Genomic DNA, 20,803 nt, shown 5'->3' on the forward strand with positions numbered 1-20,803 from the left:
GTGGTTCTTTTTTTCTTGAATGCTTAATTTACTTTTCATCATCTTTTTTTTTTTTGGTGCCAGGGATTGAACTCAGGGGCACTTAACCACTGAGCCACATCACCAGCCCTTTTTTTTTTGTATTTTATTTAGAGACAGGATCTCACTGGGTTGCTTAGGACCTCGCTGTTCCTGAGGCTGGCTTTGCACTTGTCATTCTCCTGCCTCAGCTTCCTGAGTAGCTGGAATTGTAGGGTGATTTTTCTTACCTTTTAAAAAAAATATTTAACTCAGTATTGCTGTATTGTCTTTGCTATGTTTTCTTAAATTCATAATTTGCAAGTCCTACATCCTGGTACTCAGAAATATATTATTACTTTTAAAAATCCTCCTACTCCCATTCCTACATTAGAAGGAATTTATAGCTTTGCAGGTTTTCACTTCGGTCTGCTTTAAGAAAAATACAGATTAAATGTTTTCTGCTTAACAACAGCTCTTATTTTAGGGCTGCTAAAATGTTAACTTTATCACAAATTTACATTAGTAAATTTTTTCAGAAGTGTTTACTATTTTTAAGAATAGTAAACTAAGAACTTCCAGCTACAGAAAGTAAACGGTGCTTATATTTTTAGAACCACAACTTTAGATTTTACTAACAAACTTACACACCAACCAACCTATGGCCCTTTAGACATGGGTGTGAGTTTTAACTGGAAACATTAAAACAGTTTAACAACTCGATGAATTATAAAGCTTTGATAAATTGTACTTTTATGAGGCATTTATTCATTATTTATGCATACCTGAAAGAAACACTGCATACTTTTGTTTTCTGTTCTCCATTTCAGAACAAGATTATGAAGGTCTAAAATACTTATAAACCAAAACACAACTGGTTAGAAGTGAAATATAAAGAGAACTAAATCTATACACATCTGTGCTGTAAGAGCACAGGTGGTTTCAGCTCATGTTTGTATATGAAAGCAACTGGAAACAAAAGCAGGTGGTAAATCATAAAAACCCAAATCAATTATTCTTAGCATGCCTCTTAATTTTTCTGTCGCCTGGTTTCTTGTCTTCTGTGCCTGAGTCTTGAACAGGTAACCACTTGAGGGGATGTCGGCGATAGATGGGCCATGGAGGAAGTGTCAACTAGGCCAGAACAAAGAAAAATGCATACATTATTTGTTAAAAGTTTAAAAGACCATTATATATAATGCTTGGTTCCCAAGTGACTCTTATTCTAAATGTAAACAAAACAACTGATATTCCTGTGGAAGTTCTGAGTCACTGTCCAGACAAGACACTATAAGATGATGGGAATCTTACTGTTTATACACATATGGCTTCAAGACCTAAAAGAAAGGTGAAGGAGGCAATGTGAGCACTGTGAGAAATTCCTGCTAGCTTTGACTCTTGTGTGCCAAAAGGAAATAAGATGTACCCCTGTATGCAGCTTACACCACCAGACACTATTTGACATTCTACTTTTTCAGTGATAGGAGAAACACTAGGAAAGATGAAAGAAGAGCTGGTTGTGTTTCTCAGGGGCAATCAAAGCAACCCAACTCAGAAAACTTATGTTGCCACTAACACCCAAACATCCACAAATTTCTTACCAAACAGGAAAAAGCAAATCCGGCCATAACTATGTAGACAGTCCACCCGAACTGTTCAGCCACGTACCCGTAGATAAATCCAACTATCTAGAGACAAAGTATATTAAACACAGTCAAGCTTGGGGTGGGGGGCGGTTAACGAAGATTAAATGTAAAACCAATACTTACTGCAGAAAAAAGAATAATTCCCTGAAACATCTGTTCAGCTAGCTTCTGGCCCTTGTAATCCTAGGGGTAACGGAGGGAAAAAAAGGAATTGGTTCCACCATCAAAGGTGTACACTTCCCGCACGGAACTCATCACTTCGGAACTGGAAACACCAAGATTGGGGGTTTAAATTCTGAGTTTCCGGGGGAGCTTGCGCATCCCAACGGAACAAGGGCAGAGGGAATCCTTTCTGGGGAAGGGAAGAGGACGCGAGAGGCACAATTCGCGAAAGAGGTTGGATTGTAATCCCTCAGGCTGGGAACCGCGCAGCACCGGGTCTGTACTCAGACAAGGGCTTCGAAGCCGCTAGGCTCCAGTGCGGGGATCCTCTGGCAGCACCCTCACCATCTGTGTGGGCAGCGAGCTCAGATGTTCCAGCATGGTTGACCGAGAAGACGAACAGCGGAGCGAAAGCGATCTACACCGAAGGACCGCAGTGTTCAGAGTCTGACAACGTGTATCGCCTGGTGAGCGAGCAGAGCCGCGCGGTGTGATGGCCGCGGCCCCGGAAACGGATGTGTCCCGCGAGCCGGGACAGCCCGTGGCCCCGCCCCGCGGCATCGCTAGGCGACGTGCGCCTTCGAAGTTGGTCGCTGCCCGGCGCACCGTCCGCGAAGACTGAGTCGTCGACGGCGATGACCGGGCTGAGGCATCACGAGCCCGTGAGGAGTTCGCCGTCAATGCTGCCGAGTCCCGGGACCCACGGCTCGGACCCGGCAAACTGCCGTCCACCGCGCCTCCGCGGCTTAACTGCTGTCGGAACGCGCAGCGTCTCCATGGCGACGGCCTTTTTTCGGCGAGGACCCCGGCGGCGGGGCTGCCCCACGGCGCCTGCTGGGCGCGGCCCTCTGATGGTTAGGGCCGCTGGCCCGCTTGGGGTTGTTAGACGACGTGGCTACCACGGAAGTCGTGGACCAGCGGGCAAGAGGACTTTACCCGGAGTGCAGAGGACGAGGGCGGCCGGACAGCGGGCTAGGTCCCGGGGCCTGCCGTGGGAGCGCTGAGCTGGCGGGGCGGGCCGGGGCGCGGGCGTCGGCTCCTCCTCCTCCTTTTCCTCCTCCTCCTCCTCCTCCAGCAGGTAAGGGCCGCCGCAGAAAGCGGCTGAGGGGACAGACTTGTGGGACCGTCTTAACCCGGCTTGGAACCCCGGAGGTTCACACCACCTCCTCGTCACTCCTTAGCGTAAGGGTCCTCTATGACCCCTAGAATTTAGTGGAGGTACCACGGGCCGTATCCTCCAGAGAAAGGAAATTCCTTTAGGGGGAGTACCAGGTGGTGGGCCGCCCCTCAAACAGCGCGGAAAGAGCCTGCGCCCAGGCGGACCCAAATTCGGCCCTGTGGCCTGCTTGGGGGCTTCACCGGCCCGATACAGACGGGCCAAGGGTTCCCCGGGCTCCTCTAAGGCTGCTGGGTATTTTAAAATCTTGGACCCCCCCCTCCCCTCCCCCGTTACTGAGCTAGGCAGGGCGCTCACGTTGAGAGATAGTTTTGGAAACCCGGCCCTCTGGGGCCACCTGGCTCTGTCGCCTCTCTAGTGTGTATGTAGAGGCAGCCGTAACTTCTGGCATCCAGGCACACGGGTGCGACGAAACCCAAGCTCTTACCTTCCTACAGCCCCAAATATGTCAAGGCAGACGACCATATCATCCCAGAAATACATGACAGCTGGGTTAGCACTGGGGGAGAGAGGTGGAGGACATGTGGCAGCCCAGGGAGGTGCAGATCAGCATGGGACCTGGGAGGCTTCATAACTCCTCAAAGTCAAATTGGGGCTCTGCAGTGAAGGGGTAGAAAAAAGTGTCTCTATCTAAGCACTTTATGCCCTTTCTTTCTACCCTCCAGTAAATGGTTTCCTTTGACACTTTTCCAACCTCAGAAGGAGCCAGTGCCTGTAGCCGGTAAATGCAGAGAAGGGCAAGAGTTAAACAGGTCTTCCTTTGCTCCCTCGATTTCTCCGTGTATTTGAACAAACTTCCTGTGCGTTTAAATAGACATATCCCTTTGGGTTGTCTCTCTTCAGGGGCCCATCGTAGGATGGCCATTTAGAGATCTTAAGTGATTTGAACTATAAAGATAGGGGAAAAGGAAATTGCCTATTAGGTTCCTTTTGAGAGAGAGAGCTCTATATTTTTCCTTATGTTGGAGTTTGTTTTCATGATTTTTACCAAAAATTGCCGTTTCTTTCTTGAGCAGAGAACTATTCTTGCTCCCAGATTAGCAAGATCCTTAAACAGACATCACATGCCTACTACCATTTGCCAGGCATTGTTGTAGATGGCAAGGATATATTAGTAGACATTTTCATTGTGGTCCCTGTTTTCATAGAGTTTACATTCTAGTCAGGAAAGACAGAATAGGCATGTAAACAAGACAATATGATAATTAAGGAGGAAGAATGCTGTGAACTTTCCTGATGTTCTCTGAGGTGATTAGTAAGGATCGGTCAGAAGGATGACTAATCTTTGCTGACCTGCACACAGAGTTTTTGTTTTTGTTTTGTTTTTGCCATATTGGGGATTGAATCCAGGGGCACTCTACCACTGAGCTACATCCCCAGCACTTTTTTTATTTTGAGATAGGATCTCAATCAGTTGCTGAGGCTGGCCTCCAACTTGTGATTCTTATGTCTCAGCCTCCAAGTAGCTGGAATTACAAGTGTGTACCACCATGCTCAGTGCAACAACATTTTGAATGTAGGAACAACAGTGTGATTAGGCGGCTAAAAAGGAGAGTATTGTGTGCTACAATGAATCCCACTATTATGTATAATTATAATGCACCAATGAAAAAATTTAAAAGAGAAAAAAAGCCATGGGGTGGGATCAGGAGATGGAGCTAGAGACTAAATTCTTTCTAGGCATTTAAAATGAAGAGAGGCAGAGAAATGGGCCTGTGGATCACCTGGGTGTTGAGAGGTGGGAAGAGTGGTTATCTTTTTTTTTTTTATGATAACTTTATGATAACTGGCAATTTGCTTGTTGAAGAGTTTTAGGAGCAAATGGTTTTTGCTATTCTGATCTACTTAAGTACATTAAATACTTGATGGAATTGTGTTTCCCTTATGTCCAGATAACTGAAGTAGCACAAATACATGTGCCTCTCAATCCACGTACAGTGCTCCCTATAAGTAACTGTTACTGAAAGTTGACATGCTAAACATATTGTCCTTTGTACCAATAACTAGCAGGGATTTGTTAGTGAGGTTGTTTAATCCAGTCTAGGTAGAAATTGGCTCAAAGTAGGCAGATGTTTTATCTGAGCAGCTCCCAGTCTGTCAGCTTCTATCAGTAAGGCTTAGCCCACAATGTGCTAGAGACACATAGCTTAGGGTATCTAAGGTGTTTTCTTTAGAGAAGTTCATTGGTATAATGTACTTCATGTATATTGCCCTAGAAAGAAATGGTGTATGTGAGCATGTGTATGTGTTTCAGATTGTTCTTTAGGAGTCAATTACTTTCCCCCAAATTTGTTATCTGGCCTGTGATCCCAGTTTTTAAATACCTGAATATATTTCTCCTCTTTTGAAAGGCTTTGAGACGTCGACACAGTTTACCTAGATTAAAATTAATTCAGACTTTGATACTTAGAAATGTTTCAAAATGCTGTGTAAAATAAATTGCTTTATGTAAATATAAGGTACCGTTATAGGTGAAGATGAAGTTTAAGGAAAGAGTTAAAGGTTTCTCAATATCCTGGATGCATAGTCTGTCTTAATGAAATGTTTCACAGAGATTGTTGTAAAAATTGTTTAATAAATTTAGTTTCATCTACAATCTTGTTTCCATGGAATTGTTTTGAAAAAGTAAAGGTGAGATGAGTTGGGGAGGAGTAGCCAGGGCACAGTGACAATATTGGATACCCTTTTCTTAATAGGGGCCAGTTAACCAACAAAGATGAAAGCTCAGGAAGAAAAAATTCTGTCTTTTTTGCGGGGGAGGTGGGTACTGGAGATCTAACCCAGGGGTGCTTTACCACTGAGCTACATCCCCAGCCCTTTTTATTGTTTTTAATTTTGCGACAGGGTATCCTTGAACTTGGTGATCCTGTCTCGGCATCTTTAGTCACTGGGATTATAGTCAATCAGTGTCTCTTTCTCGCTTTCTCTCTTTTCGCATATTTTTAATGTTTAAGAACAACACTGTAAACTCTCGCGTCATTTTGGCGCAGAGAACTGAGTCCATTTTTTTTTTTTTTTTTTTTTTTTAGTACTAGGGACACTTTACCATTAAGTAACATCCCCAGCACCTTTTATTCTTTATTTTGATACTTGGTCTCACTAAGTCGCTGAGGGTCTTATTTTTTTTTTTTAATATGGACAGAATGCCTTTGTTTCATTTGTTTATTTTTATGTGGTGCTGAGGATCAAACCCAGTGCCTCACACATTATAGGCAAGCGCTCTTCCACTGAGCTACAGCCTCAGCCCCAAGCTGATGGTCTTATTAAGTTAGCAAGGCTGGCCTCGAATTTGTGAGCCTCCTCCTTCAGCCTCCCAAATTGCTGTGATTACAGGTGTGTAGCACCACACTCAGCAGCCCACATCAAATTTAAATAAGAGTTTTAAGTGTAAATTCATTCTGAAATATCTTTATAGTTGTTAGACTGTAGGTATTCTTGATAGAACTTGTTTGCTTTCCATCTTGTGGTGGTGCACAATGTACAAGGCTAAGGTTATGTATTTCTACAAGTTATTTTAAAATATTAGGACTACCATAAGGACTTCGGATCCCAAATTGGCTTCTTGGAAACTATCGATTCAAAATGAGTTATTGGCAGAATGTCATATATACCTCTTGTTTCTACCTGAATAAAAGTGTTGACATTTTGATGGCCATTCTCATGTATTTACTGACTTGGGGCTTGATTTTGTTTTGTAGGGCTAATAACTAGTATTTATATAAGACAGAAGAAAAAGATGTCATTCCGTAAAGGTATGCTCTTTCTGCAAGTTATGTTGTTTTTTATAACCTAGTTGAAGGTAAAGAGATCTTAATGCAGGTTTTTCCCATCTATTTCAGTAAACATCGTCATTTTGGTCCTGGCTGTTGTTCTCTTCTTACTGGTTTTGCACCATAACTTCCTTGGCCTGAGCAGTTTGCTAAGGAATGAGGTTTCAGGTATGGGAACCCTTACTAATGTCATGGAATTTGTTGAGGACCTGAAGTTCCCTGTATCCCACATCCTAAGTTAACATCATTATGTTAAAGGAAAGAAAGCTTGCTTCTTGGCCTTGACAGAAACTAGGAAAGGCTCTGGGAACAGGCATAGTGGGTACTCATTGTGCTCTTATGGTGCCCTCCTGTGCTTTTCTTCTTGTATTGCAAGTTGTTAGCTAAGGGTTTTATCTGAATTAGAGGCCTCAGAGGGGCCTCTGTGGGCTGCCATCTGCTTACAATTCAGAGCAGGGTTTCAGAAGATGTTAGCAGGCATATGACCCTGATATTTGATGCATGATTTGGTCATTAGAAGTGTCATCTGGTTACTTTCCTTCACCTGTGACTGTCCTTTGACTTAAGTAACCACAGGGTAGAACTCTAGTTATAAAATAAAAATAAAGTCTTGTCAGCTAATTTTTTTTTTTTTTTGGCAGGGTGTGGTTACCAGGGGATTGATCTCAGGGGCACTTGACCACTCAGCCACATCTCCAGCCCTATTTTGTATTTTATTTAGAGGTGGTCTCACTGAGTTGCTTAGCACCTTGATTTTGCTCAGGCTAGCTTTGAACTTGAGATCTTCCTGAGCCATTGGGATGATAGGCGTGCGCCACCATGCCCAGTTGGCAGCTAAATTTTTAAAAAATCATTGTATAATTACAAGTTATTTTAAATTAGTTGTTTGCACTTCTCTTCCTTGGTATTGGGGGATGTTTGAGGCTTCAGAGTGTTAGTCAAAAATCACTTTTTGTGTTGCTTGCTATCCACCATAGTTTACCTGAAGGAAGAGTATACTAGCTTTCCCCTAACTTTCACTGACTATTTACAGCATGTTTTTGTTGTTGTTGCTGTATTGGTGGGCATTTTTTTTTTTTTTTTTTTTTCCTCTCTCCAGTGCTGGGCCTTGCTCAAACTAAGCACATGCTCTACCGCTGAGTTATAACCCCAGTCCTGGCAGCATGTTTCATAATGATATGCAAATAAAAAGTAATACATGCTTCTGGTGGGAAAATTAGCAGGGAAATAGCATTATTAGAAGGGAAATAGCATTCAAGCTTCGTGAAGGCAATTTGTTCACTTCTTTAATCTCCTGTGCCTAAGAATGATGACTAATATGAAGGAAGTGTTCAATCAATATTAGTTATAAATATTAACTGAGTGATTTCATTGCCTAGAGATAATTACTGTTAAACTTCCAATCTTTTTCTCTTGTGTTTTTCCTACAAAGTTAAGATTATACCAAACTATACATGTGACATTTTTTCCCATGTGATTTTATCACAAGCATTTCATCATGATGGCAGAAACTCTTTAATGTCATACAGTTTGTTTCCACAGGAAAATACCATTACTTTCAGACTTTTTTGATGGATGCAGCACACAAATATACATATTATTTGTTATTGTTCATTCTCCATGATGGTAGGGATTTGTATGTTTTATTCATGACTGTAACCCCAGTGCCCATGTATTGCTAGGCACATAGTAGATACCCAATGTTCAGTGACAGAATAAATGAAAGAGTATAGTCGTCTCCATATTCATGGGGACTAGGACACCAAAATCTTCAGATGCTCATGTAAGATGGCATAGTACTTGCATATAATGTACACACATCCTGCTGTATATTTTAAAGCATCTCTAGATTTACTTTATACAGTGTAAATACTATGTAAACAGCTGTTATGTTGTATTTATGTAGTAACAATAAAAACAAGCCTCTTCCTTTTTCAGTAATTTTTTCCTCATTTTCAATCTGTGGTTGGTTGAATTCACAGATGTGGAAACAACAGATATAGGGGGCTATTACAAAAGGCAAGAAGGAAGGTTTACAGAATAGTACTTGCAGTTTACTGGGTGTAATACATTCTGTTTTCTAATTCAATTTTCTACTCCAATCCAGAAACTTTTTCTACTCAAACTCTGATCATGGGGCTGGGGATGTTAATGATAGAGCACTTTCCTATCATGTGCAAGGCCGAGCATTCTATACCCAGCAACACAGAAAACATTCTGATCCTATCCCATTTAATACTGAATTCATACCTACTTAAATGATTTGTGGATTGCACATTTACAGTTTCTTTTGTTTGTTTTTATTGTAAACAAATGGGATACATGTTTCTGCTTGTACATGGAGTAACAGCATACCATTTTCGTAATCATACATTTACATAGGGTAATGATGTTTGATTCATTCTGTTATTTTTTCCTTCCCAGTTTACTTCTAATTATGAATAAAATCGTGACTTTTTTTGGTGTTGCTGCGGATCAACCCTAGAGCCTTGTGTATGCTAGGCAGGTACTCTACCACCAGGCTATATCCCAACTGAAATTGTGACTTTTGATTACTTTTCAGATTTGGCCTCTTAAGAGAGATAGCAAGAGAACCCAAATGATTGGGCCAAAGCCATGTACCTTAAGGCTCTTGAAACACATTGCTACAATACAAACTAGAAAAGTGTTGATACTTTATTACTAATAGTCTTATTGTCATCAGCCTGATTTTTAAAATCTTTCTTCCACTTTTGCAAAAGCTTGGTTGCATACAGGAAAATAATTTCTGGGCTGTACTTCAAAGTTTAATGGAAGAGAATAAGGTAAACTGGTTATCATAATATCACCTTACCTCTTTCCTTGTCTTGGACTCTAATCAGTTCATAAGATTGTTTGTATCACAGTGCCTTCCTGTATGTTCTTTTCAGATTCAGGAATTTTAGGGCTTCAGCCCATAGATTTTGTCCCAAATGCTCCCCGACATGCAGTTGACAGGAGACAAGAGGAGATTCCTGTGGTCATTGCAGCTTCTGAAGACAGGCTCGGGGGAGCCATTGCAGCCATGAACAGCATTCAGCACAATACTCGCTCCAGTGTGATTTTCTACATTGTTACACTCAATGACACAGCAGACCATCTCCGGTGAGCTCTGCTTACCAAATGATTCTGCTTCTAGTGGATGCTCTGGAGTAGACCAGCTGCCAATTCAGGAACTGTTTTAATATGTAAACATATATATGCACATATGTGTGTATATATTATGTGTGTGTATATATTTATACTGTTATACACATGTAAGCTGCATATAATACATTTTTCCATCTGATTGTATCAAAGCATGTCCCTGGTAGCATAAATGATAAAGAGCTATGCCAGGAGTAAATGATAAATTCCTTATCTCATAGATATGCTAGTCTATAGTGGAAAGACACTCGGGAACAATGGCCAGATGGTAGGGTGAGGTTGTGAGCAGATTCTGAGCTAAATCTTAACCCAGGGTGGTTGGGGAAAGGTTGGAAACCATTTCCTCATTTGTATAGAGTAAAAACATCCAACTCAGCAGGTAGTATGCCAAGTAAATAAAAAAGCATATAAAGCACTAGCACATGGTAATTAGCCATTAACTATTTTAATTGCTGTGTATAATATAAACTCAATTTGATGGAGTGTCATCCGTGAAAATAATTGACGATTTGTCAGGTTTATTCTAAGAAACAGCCTAACAGATTAAATATTTGTGAAAGCTCTAAAACACTTCTGTCCTTGTGGCTTTCTTCATGACTTATTTAATGAAAAGTTTTGATTTTTCTCATACTTGAAATTCAACTCAGACCCCATCTAAGATACAGAATACTGCATTGAAATAACAGTGTCTTCAGAACGCTGATTGGGAATAGACTAGAAAAAATGCAGTGCTTCTTCAGGAAACACTGGCTTTTCTTAACAATACCTGACTTGAATGGATACATTACTTAGGGTTATTAGGTGAATCAATAGTTATTCTATAGGAAAAGATTGACTACTAGCTTTACATAATTAGCTTTCACTACCGTTGCACTTTGGCTCATTTTCTTCAGTGTATTTGGAAGTTTAAGAATTGAATGGTTCATGTGATGATGGGATGTTCTCAATTCCATCATTTTTCTCAGTAGTTTTGTGTTACAAGTGAATTTCCATAGAGTCTCCGTTCAAGGAGGGACTTTGGTGGGAATAGACCTCATTTCAGATGACAAAACCAAGTGTTAGAGGTAAAGGAGCTTGAAAACACCCATTTGGTCCCTAGGATTTCTCTTCATATTATGTTCTCATTAGGAAAGCACAAAGGTAAGGCTATGGTTTAGAAACATGAATATTTAAAACTGAAATGTTTTGTTTTAAATCAGGTCCTGGCTGAAAAGTGGTTCTCTGAAAAGCATCAGGTACAAAATTGTGAATTTTGACACTAAACTTTTGGAAGGGAAAGTAAAGGAGGATCCTGACCAGGGGGAGTCCATGAAACCAGTGAGTTCCATGCATCCTTGTTTATACTTGGGAGTATCAGGAAATTAGAATTCCTGGATAACTTGGGTACAGTGCAAGTTTTGCCCTGGAGACCAAGCCTGGGCAGTTCTAAGGGTCCTTTGGCTATTTAGTGCAAGGGTTCTGAGAACCTTCCCATAAAAGCACAAACCAGGTGTGGTGGCATGTACTGTAATCCCAGCCATTTGGGAGGTCAAGGCAGGATTGCAAGTTTAAGGATAAGCATGACCCTGTCTCAAAAGGGCTAAGGATGTAGCTCAGTGGTAGAATGCCTCTGGGTTCTATCCACAATACCACAAAAAAGCAAAGTATAGGCACTATCCTATGCCAACACTTCTTTCCTTTTTCAGCTAACCTTTGCAAGGTTCTACTTGCCAATTTTCGTTCCCAGTGCAAAGAAGGCCATATACATGGATGATGATGTAATTGTACAAGGTACCAAATAATGTTACGAGAGCTGTTCTCCATCCAGATTGTGGGCAGTAGTGTTTGTCTTATTTATGGTCTTTTTATACAAGATCACCATAGGAAGAAGTGGGAGGAATGGGGAATCCCAAGGCAACTAGAAATGTTAATCTTAACACTTTATATCCATTTCAGGTGATATTCTTGCCCTGTATAATACACCACTGAAGCCAGGACATGCAGCCGCATTCTCAGAAGATTGTGATTCAACCTCTACTAAAGTCGTTATCCGTGGAGCAGGGAACCAAGTAAATTATACTAGATACCCCACTCCCTTTAAAGGTTTAAAAAGGAGAGAGTTCATCCTTTTCTGTTGTTTCTTACATTCCCCAGTTATTTCAACCCCAACTCAAGCCTTCTTTTCTGTGGGTTCATAGACTTTAACACAATTCTCTTTGAATATCTGATTAAATAAGTCAGTATCTAGGTTTCATTCTGTCTTGGAATCTCCAATGTCACTTCTATTTGCTAATTACCTTAAAAGTCTGTTTAACAAGCTGTTTTCTTAACTGGCTGTAAAATTACTAATCTTTTGTTTGAAGCAGCAAGAATATGTATTCCATTTGTTTTTAGTACAATTACATTGGCTATCTTGACTATAAAAAGGAAAGAATTCGTAAACTTTCCATGAAAGCCAGCACCTGCTCATTTAATCCTGGAGTTTTTGTCGCAAACCTGACAGAATGGAAACGACAGAATATAACCAACCAGTTGGAGAAATGGATGAAACTCAATGTTGAGTAAGTATATAACTGGCCTAGTTGAAAACTTACTTCAACCCTGAGAATCTTGACTAACAGAAGTTGGTATTTTTCACTGACATTTGTTGTTTGTCCTACAAGAGAGGGATTGTACAGCAGAACACTGGCTGGCAGCATCACAACACCGCCTTTGCTTATTGTATTCTATCAGCAGCATTCCACCATTGACCCTATGTGGAATGTCCGCCATCTTGGTAAGTAGAAATAATTAACCAATTGCCTAAGCTAGTAAGGAATTAACTGTCCAAGGAAGGAACTACCCTAAGCAATGGGACATATCACTGTTTAAAGTTGTTTGGCATGGCATTGCCTTGTGTTTGACAGGTACAATCATTTGGCTCTTTCTCTAAATATTAAGGTTCCAGTGCTGGAAAACGGTATTCACCTCAGTTTGTAAAGGCTGCCAAGTTACTCCATTGGAATGGACACTTTAAACCATGGGGAAGAACTGCTTCATATACCGATGTTTGGGAAAAATGGTATATTCCAGATCCAACAGGCAAGTTCAGCTTAATCCGAAGACATATGGAGATCTCAAACATAAAGTAAACTAGAATTTAGAACTATGAGCATTTCTCAGGAAATCCTTGAAAGTAACAGTGTGGGAAGTAACAGTTGGTAGGCCTCAATTCCTGTCTGTTGCAGCCCATGGAAAAAGGGATGTTTCAGCTGGGTAAAGATGACTGTCTGGCAGTCAGTTTCTCAGATAGACTATAAATATGTCTCCATCTGCCTTACCAAGTGTTTGCTTACTACAGTGCTGACTGGCCAGAAGAAAGAACTGTTAAGACTGATATAACCAGTTCAGCTAGCTGGTATGGCTAGCTCAAAACTGCTGCTTGGTTTTAATTTTATAAACCTGTGGCCCAATCCGTAAATAAATCTACATTTTTCAATAGACTTCTCTGCTTTCAGATAACTATTTCTATCCCTTCACTGTATGAGAGGAGTACAATGAAGACATTTTAAAAAATGTGTTTACATTAATGTATACATCATGACATATTCACAAAATTTACATGTCACACCCCAAAACTGGCACATTACACACAGACCATTTTGGCAGTTTGCTTAAGCTGTTAAGGGACTGGGGATATAGCCCAGTTGGTACAGTGTGTGCCTCACAAGCTCAAGGTCCTGGGTTCAATCCCCAGCACCACAAAAAAAAAAGAAGACAAGTTTCTGTTACACATAATCTGTGCTGAAATCATAAGCATCATCCTCTTTAGTCACTTCATCCAAGTTAAAAGATCTTGCAGGTTCACCTATAATGAAGACAATTTTTAAAGTGAGGTTAAAAGCAATTCTATGTTTAAGCTGCTTTGTCAGAAGTCCTCTGCCCTAAACTCACCTATTGTAGATTCCTCCTCAGGTGGGGGCTCTCTTATCTCTTCTATAGGGGGCATGTCTGAGATCTTTTCCTATGGGAGAAAGAAATGATGCAGGATTAGTAGCCCTAGTCTCCTTATTAATTTATTAGTCATTGAATATACACATGAGATGGGTAAAATTAAGGCTGACAATCAAAAACCTCAAATACCTAAATTCTGTGGGGCTTCTTCTGGTTGATTACAAAACTATTTCATTTGTTCTATTAATCTCTTCCTATTCATTACACATTATAATACCAGAAGATTCATTTTGACTCATAGAGAATATACTTACATCAGCTTCTTCACAGTCAACACCCTCTTGGTCACTGAGGATGGCTTCATTGTCCTTCCCCTCCTGTTTCCTTTCTCTGTGTCTTGGTAATTCTTCAGTTATGTCCTTTTCCTCTATTATCCCATTTGTCAGACCTGAAGACTGGAAAAGGATGCTCCTGGCTAAATGAGGGCCCTTTATGGCTAGTAAAGGAAAAAAAGCCCACATAAACAGATATGATCTTTGCTGACCTGTCAGCAGATGAAAATAAGCAGTGAAACACAAGTCTCACTCACCTTCTATGCTGTGTGCATTGTTCTTTTCCAGTTCCTCGAGATTTAAGTCCCTTTTCATGTCTGCCACAATACTTTCATTAAAATGTGGAGGAGTCGTCCAGGAAGTTGGGGGATGACAATAGTAACTCAATGAGGCACTGGAATTAAACACAAGATCTATCAAAAAACCAGTTACTGCCAGGTGCAGTGGTGCACACCTACAATCTCAGTGACTTGGGAAGCTGAGGCAGGAAGATTACAAGTTCAAAGCCAGCCTCAGCAACTTAGCAAAGCCCTAAGATCTTGGTGAGACCCTGTCTCAAAAAAAAAAAAAAAAAAAAAAAAAAAAAAAAGGCTGGGGATGTGGCTAAGTGCCTCTAGATTCAATTCCTGGTTAAAAAAAAAAAAAAAAAGCGCTGGAGATGGATGTGGCTCAGCAGTAGACAGCCTCTGAGTTCGATCTCCAGTACCAAAACAAAACCAATACCTTTATTCTAAGTGGTCACCAAAATGCCAATGAAACCCTTACCCTGTCCACTCAGACCACAGTAGTTTGGCAGCACGTTCAACATTTGGGCTTCCACCTTTTTGGTGCAGACCTCTTCTCTGAGCAAGTTTAGTAAAAAAATCCAGAGAATTCTTATAGTCTGGGACAGTATAATGTAGTACAACCTTAAAGCGAAACAGGAAATTTCATTGTCTAATAGAGTAAATGAAAAAAAATTTGAGTATCTACTTAAAATGCTTATAATACAAAATGGTGGTAAGGAGTTCAATAGAAGGGGAAAGAGTTCTTTACCTGTCGAGCATCAGCCTGAGACAGAATAGCACTGGCAGCCTCCATTGGTTTTACAGTTTCAATACTTGCTGGACTTCGCAGAGCCAGTGCACTAAAGGAGTTAAGTGGCGACACAATCAAACTTGGACTATCTATGATTGTGATCTGTTTGTCCAAGGGAACAACCTGCATGTTCCTGAAAGAAGATAAACGGGATTACCAGGGCTGCTTGTTTTATCTGGAGGGCAACAGAGAACATGAAGCTCAGGGTTGGATTGAACAAACTCAACACAGTGAGTCAGATCCAATTTATCATCATTTGCTTCATGTTTACCTCAAACCCTAACAGTATGCCTGTTCCTTTTAGCTGTATGTGTTGTAGCTCATATACCTACCTAAACACATGGTTATTTCCTCTACCCTAAATATTATCATTTCTTCTACCTGGCAAACTTTTTCTCATTTCCCAAAGTCAGGTGCAAACATCATTTTCTCTGAGGTGGCTCTTTTCTCTCTCTCAATGTAGTTGCTTAATTTGTCTTTCAAACTAAATTGCAGGCAGCTGTCCCACTCCAAGCCTGCCACTGGCTCCATCCTTTTCCTTTTACTGACAGTTTTAAAGAACAGGAAATTGTCCTCCTCAGGATAACAAAAATAAAATCATATTTACTCATCTATAAGAAAAACTCTTACACAACAACACAATTTACCTCGTAAGCCCCATGGATACACCAACATTACATATCCGTTCATGTTTTAAGCTGTTAATGATGCTGCTCTTCCCTACATTTGGGAAACCTACAAATAAATTGAAATTCAGATATAAAACACAGCATGGACTGGTAATTATGAAATTTCATCTGCACAATTTTATGTTTGCCTGATGTTTAGAGCAAGATCAGAGTTGGATCTGAGTGCTTCACAACACTAAGACCAATATTAGCTTCTTCATTCCTTGCAGAAGTAATAAGAGGGCAGGAAAATACTATTAATGCAAATAAACCAGGAGTATGTTTGTATATATGTATTCATTTGCAGTGTTAGGTATAAAACACAAGGCTCTGCACATGAAAAACAAGTTTCTTACCATTGAGCTACATCCATACCTACTATGACCTTTTAAAAGCCAACTTGCTACAGTGCCCAGTCCCAATAAAGAACTGAATCAAGGAGCACTTACGCAAGTTTTTCTCTAAACTTTTTGTGTGGTGGTAAGTGGGACAAGAGCTAATTTTTGAACAAACTATTTCATAATCCTGTTCTCACTTAACATGGAAAAATTCTTGGCTAAGTAGATCTTCATTCATAAAAGGATAGAATGTGATGAACTGAAACTCACCAATTACTCCAACCTGAATAGCTCTGCCAAAAGTCTCCTGAAAACCTCCAAGAAGTTTCCAAAGGCATTCTTTGCCAAAGCACACTTTACTTTTGAGTGGAACAGCTTTTTTCTTTACCTTCACATGTTAAAATTTGAAATATGTTAGTTTAATTATTCTGGCAATAAAGAAAAACACAAGAAATTTGGCATCACTAGACAACTGTCTTTCAGATATCTCTAGATGAAATCAGAGTTGGATCTTATTATCTTTCATTTTTTAAATCAACATTTTGCATACTCATCATATTTCAACCATTGAAAATCTAAAAGAACCACACTTAGGAGAGAACGACACTAACAGTAAAGTGTACCTTGGTTATCTTCCCTTTGTCCTTCAGGTATGTTGAGGCTTTAAATACCACTGTTGGCAATTCTTTCTTCAGATAATTTAGCCAGCTCTCCAAATTCTCCTTTGGTATTAGATCTAATAGGAATTACAAATAAAAGACATATGCTTCAATGTAGTCATTCTGTTGAGGTGAATTTATTAAATGGGGTAAACCACAGATTTCACTATTGTTTGCCTTGTTCTGCTTTTTTCAAAAGGATTTGTGGGGAAGGGTAAGCTTCCTACTATGCTGCCCTGTCTTAACATATCTCAGTATCTATGCTTCTGTATTTCAGTTCCTCCTGTATAGCTCAGCCTTTTAGAACTACAGTCAACCTCTCCATTATAACCCTATAGTTATTTCCAGGACTTACCCTCAATTAACAGCAACCTGGGTTTCTAATCTTAACAGTGATTTTTTTGATCCTGTTCCTACTTTCTACTTCACAAGTCTCTATTCTGGTTTTCATCTTCCTGCTGCTCAAACCCAGGCAAATATTTCGTCACATAAATTCCACTTTATCTTGCTTCTGAACTAATACTCAACATTGTGCTGGTGGCAGGAATTTTGCACACTGCCATCACTTTTTTTGAACCCAGGAGCACTTAACCACTGGGCCACATTCCCAGCCTTTTTTTGTATTTTATTCAGAAACAGGGTTTCACTGAGTTGCTTAGCGACTCGCTGTTGCTGAGGCTGGCTTTGAACTCGCAATCCTCCTGCCACAGCCTCTTGAGTTGCTGGGATTATAAGTGTACACCATTGTGCCCAGCTGTCATCACTTCTTATGTGAAATATATTACATAGTTATGTACAGAAGCTTACACTCTTAAATAAAACCAAGTGGTAAGTACTGAATGGCAAAGAACAAGAAAAACTGGTTCTATCACTTGTACAAACAACCTTCTTCCCACCACCCAGTACTGTCTTTGGCAACTAGAGTATACATGCTCTGGCTTTGTTGAGGTCAGAGTTGGATCTCATCAGTCTTCAGTGACAATCGAGACTGTTCAGATGTTTTCCTCATACCTCACTAGTGCACACAGGCGGCCAATGACATCCCTTTTCCTCACCTGATTTATTTAATACAAGTATCAGCTTTTTATGTCCACTCTGGACAACAGCCTCTTCTACCTGAGGACACCTGCAACCAAGAGGATCTCTGGCATCCAGCACTTCTAGCACAACATCTGAGGCTTCAATCACCTGTCAATAAAGAAACAATCACAACAGCATTCCTTGTTTTGGGAACATCCTCAATTTGAGTCTACTGGGATTATCCACTTAGCAATATGATGAGCTCAGAGTTGGATCTCATGTCTTCACTTTGGAATGAAGAACACTGAAATGCTCATCATTTCTCACATAGCTTGCTCAGCAGCCTCTGATCAACATGGGTTTTAAAAGTGTAAATACCCCCACCATCTGAATATGTAATCCACCCACAGCAAATTATGTAGTTTGATAGGCCCTTTTGGCCTTTCTAAGAAGTATTGTGAAGCACAGCACGTTCTACCCATGGTGGGGAGTGAGCCTGTGAAATGGATGTTAGGGATGGAAGTGCTTGCTTGGGAGCAACTACACCAAAAATATACCACCCATTGATCTGAGTTACCTTTACACCGACCTAGATTAAGGTACCTTTTTAAGTTCCTGACAATATAACTTCTTCGGGTGCTGTTTGCTCAACTTGGCTTTCTTAGTTTTGCATTGTTCAAATTCCTAGAAGATGTAATAAGGGGGAAAGGACACAAAATTAGATATATGGCAATTATAACTTGTATTTTCCACATGATTAGGGTCAGTGTAGCTGATTTTTTTTAATGTAGTTAAAACTGAGCTTAAGTTTTCTTCCTCCCAAGAGGTTCATCAACTTGTGTACATGCAATTTGTTTTTCTTTTAGTTGCAGATGAACACAATACCTTTATTTTATTATTTTTTTAATGTGGTGTTGAGGACTGAACCCAGTGCTTCACACATGCTAAGCTCTACCACTGAGCCTATGACCCCAGTCCATCATTTCTTATTTTTAAAAAGATATAATCCTACCTCCACAGGTTCAACCTCAGATGGCTCACCACCAGGATTAGTTTCAAGTTTTCTTTTCTTTTCTTGTTCCTTCTGCCTATCAAGTTTCTGCTGTTGTTTCAGTTCTTCCAGCTGTGTCCAAGCCATAAAATAAATGAGTGAGCCAGTGACTGATGTTGTTACCTTATTTTGGAAGTGTTTTGGTTAACATAACTTACCTGCTGTTTCCTTAGCTCAGCTTCCCTAAGAAGAGCCTCCTTAAAAGGAGCACTATTTGGAATTCCTGGGTCTTTCCTAGGCTTCTTGTGACCCCGTTTTTTAGCCGCCCTCCTCAATTTTCGATGATGCTCTCGAACCTGTTATGATTAAAAAAAAAAAATTGTTTCCATTTTACAAAAAATATCTTTCTACTTGAACAGAATTTAAGTAAAAAACCAGACTGGCTGCAGTTCAGTTAGGCCTATAAAAATGTCCCAGAGAAATGGAGGTTTAATTAGATTCATATAGAGGAAGAATATATATGTTTAAAACAAAAAAAGTCATAAGACTGTCTATAGGAATTATTATCATGTTAAGTTTACACATCTTCTTACTACGAAATTATTATACTTTCCCATAGCTGCACTCATGCCTAAGAGTTTGTACTTATGGTATATCTACTCTCTAAATATTTAATCCAGACTTCCGCACTGAGGATGGGACAAAAATCAGATTTGCAGTACATTTGATATACCTGTCCCATGAAAAACACTTACCTTTTTTTGGATTTTATACCGCTTATGGCAAGTCATGCGTTTACTGGCTTTTCTTAACTCTAGAAAAAGAAAAATTTTTTTTAAATGCACTAGCCACAAATGATCAGTACATCAAGTTTTTGTTGAGTACACTATGTTGGCATGTTTTTTTTCCCTAAGACATTAGTTGTCATACCTAAGGTTATAATTTTGTGGAGAATCAATACAAGCATACATGCCATTTTCAAATCCCAGTGAATTGGATTCATCAGATCAGAAATGGGGCCATACCCCGCACCTCTTCCGACATTAGAATGAGGGCACACACAGGAACGTGCCACCAATCACAGGCAGGAGGAATTAACGAGTTTGGAAGGCGGCTCTCCGCTCTTAGCTGCAGAAGGGAAAACACTGGTCTAGTCCTCGGGACCCTCTCGGCCAAGCCTTCCTTGTGGCCAGTGAGTTCACGTTTAACAGGATCGACAGGGGCCTTGCAACCCTCATTCTACGAGGGAACGCAGGAACCGGGCCTCCACAGTGCACCCCCCACCTCCCCAGAAAGCGAGTCATAAAAGAACGCCCTGGTGAGTTCTGCGACCAATAGAGGCAGGGGCCTCTCCACCCACATCTGACGACCTCACTCACTCGGCCGCTTCATGGTGTAGACCGTAGAAACAGCCGCCGCCGCCGAAGTAGCAAAGAACGACGTGCCTCAGCTAGCGCCACGTGTGAACTGAGGCCACTGCCGAACGTCACGCACCCACGCTACTGCTGTAAAGTGCGACACCGTTCGTTCGCGTGCGCGCGCACGCAGTGTCGCGTAGAGTCGGGTTCGCTTGGCGGCCGCGGGCTAGTTTTGCGACAGCGCTGGGAGGGGTGAGGGTGGTGAGGGCGGCGGGTGCCGGAGACGGCAGCGGCCGCGGCCGAGGGAGCAATAGCAGCAGCCGTGGCGGCCACGGGGCGGGGCGCGGCGGTCGGCGACCGCGGCCGGGGCTGCAGGCGGCGGAGCGGCTGGGTAAGACCAGGCCCGGGGCGGGCGGGGCCGTTTCCCCTCGGCTAGCTGCCGGGTCTTTGTGTGGGCCCGGGCGGGCGGGAGCCGCGGCGGAGGCCCCGCCCCGGCCATAGGGACGCGCCGGTCGGGCCGGGCGCGGGGCG

The 20,803-nt window shown here is 41.2% G+C and overlaps 4 protein-coding genes and 3 non-coding genes across 26 annotated transcripts in view; 2 read left to right on the forward strand and 5 right to left on the reverse strand.

Annotated features, from left to right (window-relative positions):
- Positions 1 to 144: 144 nt before the first annotated feature.
- Positions 145 to 2,649, reverse strand: Spcs1 (signal peptidase complex subunit 1). The gene is made up of 4 exons (XM_047530695.1): positions 2,151 to 2,649; positions 1,767 to 1,826; positions 1,599 to 1,685; positions 145 to 1,131 (listed from the first exon to the last, which is right to left on the reverse strand). The coding sequence occupies exons 1-4, from the start codon at positions 2,364 to 2,366 to the stop codon at positions 1,006 to 1,008; spliced, it is 489 nt and encodes a 162-aa protein (XP_047386651.1). The 5' UTR covers positions 2,367 to 2,649; the 3' UTR covers positions 145 to 1,005.
- Glt8d1 (glycosyltransferase 8 domain containing 1) lies at positions 2,154 to 13,378 on the forward strand. 2 transcript variants are annotated; one of them, XM_047530693.1, is made up of 10 exons: positions 2,154 to 2,883; positions 6,681 to 6,734; positions 6,822 to 6,920; positions 9,662 to 9,875; positions 11,117 to 11,234; positions 11,603 to 11,687; positions 11,853 to 11,965; positions 12,291 to 12,457; positions 12,560 to 12,672; positions 12,837 to 13,378. In XM_047530693.1, the coding sequence occupies exons 2-10, from the start codon at positions 6,719 to 6,721 to the stop codon at positions 13,025 to 13,027; spliced, it is 1,116 nt and encodes a 371-aa protein (XP_047386649.1). In that variant the 5' UTR covers positions 2,154 to 2,883; positions 6,681 to 6,718; the 3' UTR covers positions 13,028 to 13,378. The 2 variants fall into 2 exon arrangements, with proteins under 2 accessions (XP_047386649.1, XP_047386650.1); XM_047530694.1 differs by lacking the exon at positions 2,154 to 2,883 and having other exon boundaries at positions 6,694 to 6,734; positions 9,494 to 9,875.
- On the reverse strand, positions 8,227 to 20,670 carry Gnl3 (G protein nucleolar 3). Its single transcript, XM_047530692.1, has 15 exons — positions 20,294 to 20,670; positions 19,670 to 19,728; positions 19,133 to 19,270; positions 18,936 to 19,046; positions 18,527 to 18,607; positions 17,959 to 18,091; positions 16,868 to 16,980; positions 16,515 to 16,632; positions 15,886 to 15,973; positions 15,197 to 15,371; positions 14,927 to 15,069; positions 14,419 to 14,555; positions 14,144 to 14,325; positions 13,830 to 13,899; positions 8,227 to 13,743 (listed from the first exon to the last, which is right to left on the reverse strand). Exons 1-15 carry the CDS (start codon positions 20,304 to 20,306, stop codon positions 13,664 to 13,666), a joined length of 1,641 nt encoding a protein of 546 aa, XP_047386648.1. The 5' UTR covers positions 20,307 to 20,670; the 3' UTR covers positions 8,227 to 13,663.
- On the reverse strand, positions 15,430 to 15,506 carry LOC124969663 (small nucleolar RNA SNORD69). The gene has a single exon (XR_007106028.1). It is a non-coding gene; the product is annotated as a small nucleolar RNA SNORD69 (small nucleolar RNA).
- LOC124969613 (small nucleolar RNA SNORD19B) lies at positions 16,732 to 16,814 on the reverse strand. The gene has a single exon (XR_007105991.1). It is a non-coding gene; the product is annotated as a small nucleolar RNA SNORD19B (small nucleolar RNA).
- On the reverse strand, positions 17,840 to 17,917 carry LOC124969661 (small nucleolar RNA SNORD19). Its single transcript, XR_007106027.1, has one exon. It is a non-coding gene; the product is annotated as a small nucleolar RNA SNORD19 (small nucleolar RNA).
- The window catches only part of Pbrm1 (polybromo 1), a 94,627-nt gene continuing 94,335 nt past the window's right edge, over positions 20,512 to 20,803 (forward strand). For 11 of the 19 annotated variants that reach the window (XM_047530682.1, XM_047530687.1, XM_047530674.1 and 8 more), the window contains exon 1: positions 20,522 to 20,663. The gene's annotated coding sequence lies outside the window, so the exon portion shown is untranslated. Of the gene's footprint in view, positions 20,664 to 20,803 lie in introns of all 19 variants that reach the window. The other 8 variants (XM_047530670.1, XM_047530680.1, XM_047530672.1 and 5 more) reach the window with 4 other exon arrangements.

The sequence above is a fragment of the Sciurus carolinensis genome, chromosome 17 (genome assembly GCF_902686445.1).
Source record: "Sciurus carolinensis chromosome 17, mSciCar1.2, whole genome shotgun sequence".
Lineage (NCBI taxonomy): Eukaryota > Metazoa > Chordata > Mammalia > Rodentia > Sciuridae > Sciurus > Sciurus carolinensis.

What these genes read in the sequence shown, in the direction of transcription:
- Spcs1 (XM_047530695.1), bottom strand. Translation starts at nt 2,366, where the DNA reads ATGCCGCGGGGCGGGGCCACGGGCTGTCCCGGCTCGCGGGACACATCC. An exon ending in GCTCGCTGCCCACACAGATG is followed by an intron (nt 1,827 to 2,150) that starts GTGAGGGTGCTG and finishes CGTTACCCCTAG; the next exon opens with GATTACAAGGGCCAGAAGCT. An exon ending in GAATTATTCTTTTTTCTGCA is followed by an intron (nt 1,686 to 1,766) that starts GTAAGTATTGGT and finishes CTTTGTCTCTAG; the next exon opens with ATAGTTGGATTTATCTACGG.
- Glt8d1 (XM_047530693.1), top strand. An exon ending in TGATGATGTAATTGTACAAG is followed by an intron (nt 11,688 to 11,852) that starts GTACCAAATAAT and finishes TATCCATTTCAG; the next exon opens with GTGATATTCTTGCCCTGTAT. An exon ending in GTGGAATGTCCGCCATCTTG is followed by an intron (nt 12,673 to 12,836) that starts GTAAGTAGAAAT and finishes CTAAATATTAAG; the next exon opens with GTTCCAGTGCTGGAAAACGG.
- Gnl3 (XM_047530692.1), bottom strand. An exon ending in ATTGTCAGGAACTTAAAAAG is followed by an intron (nt 18,092 to 18,526) that starts GTACCTTAATCT and finishes CTTTATTGACAG; the next exon opens with GTGATTGAAGCCTCAGATGT. An exon ending in ACTTGTATTAAATAAATCAG is followed by an intron (nt 16,981 to 17,958) that starts GTGAGGAAAAGG and finishes AATTCCTATTAG; the next exon opens with ATCTAATACCAAAGGAGAAT.